The sequence below is a fragment of the Podarcis gaigeae genome (assembly GCF_964106915.1).
Source record: "Podarcis gaigeae genome assembly, chromosome: 1".
Lineage (NCBI taxonomy): Eukaryota > Metazoa > Chordata > Lepidosauria > Squamata > Lacertidae > Podarcis > Podarcis gaigeae.
In genome coordinates, this window is record NC_139678.1 from 85,796,536 (window position 1) to 85,806,347 (window position 9,812).

The 9,812-nt window shown below is 45.2% G+C and overlaps 1 protein-coding gene across 1 annotated transcript in view; it reads left to right on the top strand.

Annotated features, from left to right (window-relative positions):
- WNT10A (Wnt family member 10A) overlaps positions 1-9,812 on the top strand; it is a 44,640-nt gene that overhangs the window by 14,707 nt on the left and 20,121 nt on the right. The window contains exon 2 of the mRNA XM_083747487.1: positions 390-652. Within this exon, the coding sequence (XP_083603613.1) occupies positions 390-652 (263 nt within the window). The remainder of the gene's footprint in view (positions 1-389; positions 653-9,812) is intronic.

Genomic DNA, 9,812 nt, shown 5'->3' on the forward strand with positions numbered 1-9,812 from the left:
ATAGAATGCAAATACAAAACAAGGTAGTTCAGTAGGCTATTTTCCATAAAAAATGCACTATACACTGGAAACTTCATAACCAACATGGAAGCAGTTTGGCTAGTGAAATATAAATTGAACATACTTATGTAGCTTCAACCTGGGATGTTCTGGCTCTAAGAACAATCATGATTTGGAAGCAGCTTTCAAGGGAAATTGCAAAGTTTCCCTTGCTAAAAGGTTTCCTTTTTTCCTCTGCAGTTTGCAGTAACAGCTCCAGAGATAGTTGCAGCAGTGGGTGTTGCCCATCCTGGATCTTGACATTTACTTTCTAAGAAAAAACGTTAGCTTTTAAGGTCACTTTGGTGTACGTGGTGATGGCACCACTGACTTGTCTGTTTTATTCCCAGCTCCTTATCCAATGAGATTCTGGGCCTGAAGTTGCCATTGGAACCTGTGCTTAATGCCAACACGGTGTGCCTGACCTTGCCTGGTCTGACACGGCGACAACTGGAGGTGTGCGTGCGGAATCCTGACGTGACTGCTTCTGCCATTCAAGGCATCCAGATCGCCATCCACGAGTGCCAACACCAGTTCCGTGATCAGCGCTGGAATTGCTCGAGCCTGGAGACCAAGAACAAGATCCCCTATGAAAGCATCATCTTCAGCAGAGGTTAGAGTTCTTTTCCTGCCATTGGCTCTGTGAAAGCTCTGAGCAGGCAAAAATGATCACATCCTTGTGGGCGCTTGGCTGCCTATAAATCTGAGAGCAATGAAAGAAATGATGGAAAGGGAATTTGTTGAATCTGGTACCATGTTCCTGGGTCTTAAGGCAAGCTCATGAATACCTGTTATACAGAGGTTTCCACAGGTGCTTTATTGTGAAATGGAAATCTGATAGTTTGATCACATTGAAAAAGAATCATTTAGATTTGGACAGGGGTGGGCTGACATCTATTTGTTTGTTTGTTGGACTACAATTTAGTGGTTGGATTTACAATTCAGGGGTGTGTTCTTGGGAACTATCTGTTTACATTAAACTGAATTGGTCTTGTGGATGTTCTTCTGTTTCTGAACCTGCCTTGTGGATTTCATCAAGGTTCAGCATTCTTTGCAAGAATCCCAGCTGCTAGAAGGCACTTGAATAAACCAGAATCCTGTTATCCCACAGCAAGCTTCAATGTGCTTGTGACAGTTTTGAGGAGCAGTGGCCCTGCCTAACTCTAGCTGATTGGTAGAGCTATATGGAGGGGGATGAGATGAATCATAGAAGCCTAGAGGTGTTCAGCACTATCACTCTTTCTTTAGCCTCAAGACATACCAAACCCATTCTTAGCTACAAAGCAATATGAAAGCTTTGTTCAGAATATTGCATAGCAGAGGACAAAGGTAAGAAGACCTTAGGAATTTCAGATTGTTATCAAATGGAAAGCCCTAAGGAAATATTTCGCTACTAACTAAATGAAACAATTTCCACACACAGGCTTTCACTAGTGGGTGGAACTTACTGCTGCATAATATTATGCATAGTCTGAGAATTCAAGATTAAAAGGAGTACAGAAGGACTATTTGCTTTGCATGCACACTATTGACACTAATCACCCAAAGGAGGGAGACTTTGTTTGCTGTGTGCTCACCGTGTCTTGATTCAAAATGGTGCTTGGCATCCAAACATTGGCATAAACCCCACCTCAGGAAGCCTCATCCCGAGTTTGGCAACGTTGTCTTGAGATGCGGCCAAAACTATGTCATGTTTAGGTCCACCATTTGATTCAAGATGGCAACCAGCATCCAAACATCAACAGTGAGCTCTACCTCCACCTCTGAAATGCTTGTTCCAACTTGTTTGGTGGCAGTATCTCAAGAGGTGTCCAATGCATAGAAAACAAACAGACAAACCACTTTCCAAAATATATAGTACAGGGATGTCCAACCAGTAGATTGCTAGAAGCTCAGCAACACTGGGCTCTTCCCTCCTAAAGAAAGCTCAACAACTGTAGGCAATCCACCCACCCCACACATGCTCCTCCTCCCTCCAGTGACAATGGGTAGATCACTGCCAGGTTTTTTTTATACTGGGATTAGATCACAGCTCTTGGGAGTTGGACATGCCTGATATAGTAGATTGGTTCTAAACTGTCATGGCTTCCCCCAAGGAATCCTGGCAATGTTACATTTCTGCAGGTTCTGATACTTGTCGCTTAGGGATCCCTATCCCTGAACACCCCCCCCCCAATTCCCCGCTTTCTCTTAAGAGAAGGAACGGCTGTCAGCTGAAGACTGTAACCCTATACACATTTATCTGGGCTCAAGGCCTGTTGGGCTTACTTCATAGTAAGTATGCTGTAGGCTTGTGCTGTAAATTCTCTAATCCATTGTGACTGTGCAGGCCCGGCCCCAGTCTGTTGTAAAAGCTGGGCAGCATCCTCTATTCTGCTTTACCCTCCATTGTCCAGTTCCATTGCCCTCCAGAAAGCCATTCCTCCTAATGATCAGGACCATACAAAGCTACTAAGTTTTTGCCCTTTTCTGTTGCTTTTGCCTGAATCGTGGAACAAGAATTTGACTCCTCAGTCGAAATAGAGCCTGTTTGAGGGGAATTCCATAACGTTCCCTGGACCTTGACAAGGATGTGCGTGTGCAGAGTGATGGCAAGGGGCAGATACACGAGTCTCTTGTCACCTGCATTAATGCTGCTTGTAAGGGTGAGGGTGAATTGTGTCTCGCTGCGTCTCACCTGGGAATTTCTGTTGCTTACGAGGATGGTTCTTGGTAACCTAAAGTGACAGATCCCTTGAATCTTTCATGCCTCTTCCCACATCCGCTGCCATCAGCTCAGCCATGCGTGCTCCTCACTTTAAATAATTTGTAGATCACTCCATTCCTCCCCATTCCAGTCCCTGATCTTTTACGCCTCATCATCTCTTCCAACCAAGTGAGAGAGAGAGAGGGAGGGAGGGAGAGAGGGAGAGAGAGAGAAAGCCCCATCAGTTTCTCAAGGCTGAAGAACTGGCTGCAGAAAACCTGTCTCCTTCCAACCCTGGCTCAGCTAGGTGGACTGAACTGAATGGGTGCTCAAGTTCTGGTAACAAGACCTTCTGAAGACTTGGTAGAAGGTAGATGTGAAGCAGTTTTGTAGTGTGGGAACAAAGATGCTTGTTATAAATGCTTGTGTCTTGCCAGAGCCAATAAAATAAGAGTGCATCTTGATTATTATTTCTCCCTGGTAAACTGTTGCAGAAAAATCACAATAGAAGCTGATACACTGCATACTGCACATCATAGAAATATGGACCCCCCCCCATTCTTAATGCATTGCTTCCTGGATTCCTCAACTTCTATTTATGCCAAGCATTTCTTAATTCAACCTGTCATTATGCATACTACTTCTGGACAGAAGTCTCTCTCTCTCTCTCCTTCCTTCGATAACCCCCAAAGGGGGTGGGGGTGCTAAATGAAGCATCTGCAGAGCTGGTCCACCCATGAGGCAAGGTGAAGCGACTGCCTCAGGTGGCAGAATCCACAGGGGCAGCAGATCCCAATGTAGATCTTTATTCAGGGCTGGTCCACCCATGAGGCAAGGTGAGGTGACTGCCTCAGAAGGCAGTCGTATTGGGGAAGCATCTCAGAACAACTAATAAAGCCGAATGGTGTGTGAACAAGCCAGTATGAATCTACCAACAAAGTTAACGTTGAAGAATCATTGCGTTGACACTGGTGATCTTTTCTTCTTTCAGTACACTGACATTAGTTCGCCTGTCTTCCCAAGTGATGTGTACAATTTTTGGGAGACACAGTTGATGGAATCTTTTGAGGAGTTGGAGATGGTATTTATAAGTGGTCCATGTTTCGCAAGTGTACAGTAAAGTTTGTAGTGCAATGGCTTTCTAAACAAGCATTTTGGTTTCCCTGTGAATGTCCTGGTCCTCAAACACTCTGCGCTTCAATTGGAGAACAGCCTTTACCAAAGGTGTCGTGGAGTTTGAAGAAACATGAACTCAGGGCGAAAAGGAGAAACGAGCTAAGAGGAAGGCACTTTTGGCAAACCCTCACCGTGATCAACTCCCACACGGAAACCTATGTCCCAATGGTGGAAGGACGTGTGGATCCAGAATTGGCCTCCACAGTCACGGGCTCACTGTTAAGACTGTTTTCATGAAAGACAATCTTACTCAGCTACGAGTGATCTCCAAAAAGAAAGAAAGAGATGAATCTGCCACTAATGTACTGTTATTGTGCCAATGGTATGTTGCAGAAAACTACCAGTCTAGAGGGTCCCTCAAGTTCTATGTCTTTTGGTGCACATCACTTGGCATGTTCTCCAGCATGATGTTGAAGATCATTAGCTGGACATGAGTTTGACAGAAGCTTAGTCGGGATAGTGAAAGAATGGATTCCCTCGTATGTGGGAGTAGGACAGGAAGATCAGTCAAAATATTCTGCTCTCTTTCTCCCTATCTACCTTAGATTTGTCAGTTATTCAACTGTATAATGTTTGTTTTTAGGAAGCCCATGAAGAGATGAATAATCCTCCTATTGCTTTCTTCCTTTTCCCCAGCCTGGGGGAGCTTATGTTTAATTCTCCTCCTCTTAACATTTCTACCTTTTCTCATAAGAAACTAACAATTTCCAGCTCCCAGCTATACTTCTATCTGATTAAGGTACTTAAAACATTACTGCTATTAAATCCTGTCCAGAGAATCTGTTTAATAGTTCCTTGATTCCTTGGGCTCTTGCCAGTGCCAGTTTAAATGTTACATTACTCTCTACAGAGCAGGATTCCAGCCAACCAAGGCCTTCTCTGCAACATCCTAAATTCTGAATCTTCCCAAAGTGCCCACCAGCTGCCTGCAAATGGGATTAGGCTCCCTCAAAATTCTCTGAAAATCAGGACATGGTGGCTGTTACCACACGACTTAGGAGCAGTGGCTATCTTTCCAAGCCCACTGTAGCTGTGGAAGTTGGTGATAAAGCCAGTGCACTGACAATCACAATGCTTTCTGGGAGGCACAAGGATAGGAACAGGGTGGAATGGAAGAGTTTGAAACATGCAATGTGCTCTTATGAGACCTTTCCTGTGTGGCATGGAAGCAAGTGTAAAAGGATGCGCAAGTGAGTGACACTTACTCACAAATGTATCTTCACACAAGACAATGGAACCATAGAATATGCACAACCCACTTGTATATATCTTGTTAGCACCTCATTTTCACATGTGTCAGGAGGGGGGTGTCATTTGTCTGTGTCCATCTTTGTTAATACTGTCAGGTCAAAAAGAGTGCCATTAGGCTGAGCTGAGGGGCTCCCAAAATATGTTTCAGCACAGGGCTTGTCCTTGATTCTCATTGTTAGGCAATTCTCCCCTGAACTCTTTTGCAGTCTTATAATGTGAAAACTTCTGCCTAGCCATGGATCCAGAATTCACTGGTTCTCACCCTCAATGCCTTATCTGTAACATGGGTTGATTATGACCTACATATATCTCAAGTTTGTTATGATGCGAAAGAAATTGACCATTGGCAGTGTTTAGGCATATACAGTGGAACCTCAGGTTACAGACACTTCAGGTTACAGACACTTCCGTTACAGACTCCACTAATCCAGAAATAGTACCTCGGGTTAAGAACTTTGCTTCAGGATGAGAACAGAAATTGTGTGGTGGCGGTGTGGCTGCAGCGGGAGCTAAAGTGGTGCTTCAGGTTAAGAGCAGTTTCAGGTTAAGAACGGACCTCCAGAATGAATTAAGTTCTTAACCCAAGGTACCACTGTATAGATAACAGTGGTTGGGATTCACCTAAGCAGCTGCATCAGCTTGCATAATGGGACTCTCCCCTCCCCCTGCATGCCCCCAATGCCCCTGAAATTGGCTTGGAGAAAGGGCATGCTGAGGGAGGAGAGGGGAACGCTTTTGCAGATGGAAAAATTGGAAGAGCAACATTGAATTCCACCTAGGAAGTCCTGCAAAGAGGAGGCTGTCTCTTACCTCCCTAGCACAGCCCTCTGCAGCTAGAGCGATCAAGGTCTCAGGGGCTGCTTTGGAAGATGGAGGGAGGCAAGTTAAGATCCGCAGCAGAGAGCTCAAGGTCTGGCGTGTTGCCAGTCCCTGGCGGGTTCACCTGCAGTTTAATTAGGGAACGAGGGAGATGGGGCAGAGGAGAGGGAAAGGGAGGCATGTTTCAACTGGCTGGCTGCATAGCCTTTGGAGGAGTTGGGAAGGGGGAAGCAGTAGGCAGCAGCACTTGGGACATGGCAGACTCTCCCTGCACCCTGGGCAGGAAATCATCCAAGTTTTGACATTGCCGGAGGAACCGTGGAACTAACTGAGGAGCCCTCTGTTACTAGGGCACACTGCAGTCAGTTCAGATGCTGTATACTAAGAGGAACTCTATTGGAGAGACGTTTTAGCAATTAGTTGTAGAGGAACAGAAAATCAGATTTACCTTTGCGTGCTCAAAACTTTATCATATAGCAACATCTCATTATTTTGCAGGATTTATGTAGCTATGGGTGTGTAGTTTTTCCTCTGCATTTTTGTAGCTCTGTGGGAACTTCCAGCAGTATTATATTCTCTTGTAATTGTTGTACATTGTGTCAACAAGATGTTCACAGTATGAATTTCCTTACCTACATATTTAGCAGACAAAAGACACTTGCAAAAACAGCCTCTCCTAGCAGGCTGTTCATGTTGGTGAAGCTCCTTTACAGCCCATTGCAAAGTGAGGATCTGTTGGAAACGGGATGGTGGCAGATGGCCTGCTGTATTCTATGAAAGAGACATGTGCAGTGTGGTCTAAATTCTGCTGTGCTGGCAGATGACAGTGCTATGCCTATGCAGCTATGCCATTTTGCACTTGCAATACAAAATGCAGGTGTAAGGAGCAAACATTGGGCCAAACAGGCATGAGAAGATATGTGAAGCTGAGACCTGGTTCTGAGCTCCCTCAAAAGTTGGTTCCACCATGTTATAATGACACTTATGCTCTATATGCCCACCCTGCAAAAATGTACTGGAGGATAGGATTGTGATTCATTCGGGAGCAAATCATGCACAGGAGTATACGCGTAAAGGAATTCAGCTTGTATATTAAGCTGCATGGCATGTATGTGATGTTGTAGCATGGGGCTACATCAGTCTGCCCCCATGTCTAGAAGGTTGCAGTTACCCAAGTGAGAACTTGGCGGAGATTTTCCACAGGCATTTGGTTGAGCACTGGGAGTACAGGATGCTTGACTAGATGCGCCATTGGCATGATCCAGCAGGTGCTTCTTGTGTTCTTAAGGGGAGCACTTTTGCACAAACAGCCAAGGCAACGACAAATATGAAAAGAGCAAATGATGACACTTGTCCTCCCTCAGAACGTTACAGGTCCTCCTCCTGCAGAGATGAACTGTCTGCATTCGGGGCTGCACGAACAGAGCAAGGTAAGCAAGACAAGACCTTGGTCAGGAAAGTGGCGCCTACGCTTCAGAGTATGACTCCTGAATATCCTATGTACCCCTCTCCCTTGAGCAGCCCAAGAACTCCTGAACACTCAAAAGCACCTAGGAGCACAAAGTCTCCCTTTGCAATGTGGCTCAAAGTGTACTGGCTTAACAGCCCACTCTTGCTCCAAAAGGTTGTGGCTGTGTCTCCCACACAGGGCAATAATGCACTCTGCAGGCCAGGGAGTTTTTGCAGACCACAACCCTCTTCTCTCTGTAGATCAGTTCCTACAATGTCCTGAGAAAGGCTATAGGGAACACAACCACGTTTAGTGAACACTGACCCCTCCCCTCCACCCAAACACTAATGACACTTCTTTTTTTGTAGGAGCCGACTTGGGGATACACGAAGCAGAACAAACTTTAACCAGAGACAGAGCTCCATGGCAGCTTCATGTACAGAATAGATGACTGTTGTCTCAGTGATTGCATTATTTTTCCCAAGAGGTGACATCAGGGGGAACTGCTGATGGGAGAGTGGGAAGTGGGACTTGATAGGTGGCAACTTTAATGTGCCAGCTGCACGTGGACACCCAGTCACAGGAATTGCTTCTTGGCAGCTGTTGCTCCTTCTTAGATACTATCTCCACCTCTGTGGAGATGGTCCTTCTACACTCCCAGAGGCAAAGATGTTTCTGCAACCAATGCCAACATGCCGTGTAGACCACAAGCAAGGCCCGTATCAGCAGTGACCTATGGGAAATTGGCTGTTCCAGTGTGGGGTTTCCATCATTTTTTTCACCCCGGACTTCCTGTCTCTTGGAAGTGGGCTGCATACAGGATTGTAGCAGGTGGCAGATGTACCCAGTGTGGAAGTTTAGTGGTGGGGGCTGCCTGCTGGGCTGCCTGCCAGCCATCTAGTCCTCAAGAGGCATGGAGGTCCTGTGCAAATAAAAAAAACCATGTTTATGAGATGTTGTCAGAACTCCCTTCGCTGCTCAATAAAAGCGATGACTGTTTCAACTGCCTGTCTCTGTTTCCTGTTGGTCAGCTGATAGGTAAGCTGCACTTCTCAGCAATTCTGCATTTCAGACATCTTTAGGATGGGACATGCAGCAGGGGGAGACAGTATGTCCTGTGCTGCAGCTCCACCTGAACATTTTGTCTCCTTTTCCCATCTAAACTTATTGTTGCCAACAGGTTGCCCAAAGATGGACTTTAGTGGCTTGTAGTCACTACGTTTCCATTTTAGAAGTATGAGGGACAAACTCACCCACTTCTGTTTCCCATTGTTTTACTCATCCCCACTGAATTTACAGCCTCTTCAAGGTACTGTCTCTTTACTGTGAGTTGCTGCTGATGTGTTCATTCTTCCCTGTCTCTTTGCCCGCTGTTCCTTTCTTTCCCTTCCAAAATGCCTGTATCTTTCACACTGAAACCAACAGAAGTGTACTGTGTACAGATTTGTGTACATCATATGTGCAACCTTTGGGACCACTGTGGGACTTGACCTCTCGTTCTAGAGGACCTTTTCATGCAGGTTTCTTGCCCACTGAGCTACGATGTAGGGTAGCTGTTGTGAAAGGAATAACACTCCTTCCTTTTAACTCTGGCCTTGACTATTGTCCTGTCCAAAAGTGTTGTTTTTAGAGTTGTTTGCTGCTGACTATATCTAGGACTGTAGCCCTGAAACTAATCACACCCTCTCCTGGCGGTCACTGTAAAACTACTGTGACCTGATCACAATTCTCCCAGTGTATAATTTTGTTCGTGAGATAACTTTTATAGGGTTTGTTTAGTAACAAATAATCATTGCAATAATCATTGCGTATCAATGTTCAGTAGTAATAATAGCAGAATGTGTCACGCGTAAAACAACAACAATCCTGTATGCATTGCAATAAGTATTCCCGAAGAAGCTAATAAAGATCACTACCCTTCAGTTAACTTCCTCAGTTTCGACATAGGTGGTTTTCACTTTGCCTTTGCTGAGAGAATGCAAAACCTCTCCCCTTCCACATTTACTTTGATATTCCCTTTTGTTTTTTGTTCAAACCACCCCATGGCCTCTTTGATCATCGTTTGTGCAATACTGTCTGTGGCAGCCTTTGAACAACATACTGAGCAGCTATCATCCCACAACTACAGCACTTGCTCTCTGCACTCCCTTTCCTTGGATGGGATGAAAATCCTGGTTTAATAAATAAATAAATAACAATGTTGTGTTTGGGCTTCTGGGACTGAGAGGTCCTAGCCTACTGTTGATAGCAAATATTTATTTCCTCCTTCCAGAGCTCTTGGGAAAGACTTGCATATGGTTCAGAGAAAGTTTCCCATCCAGGCAGCTTACAGGACCAGACCTGCATAGCTTCAGTAGAGGACTGTGTCACATGCCTAGTTCAGATAATTCA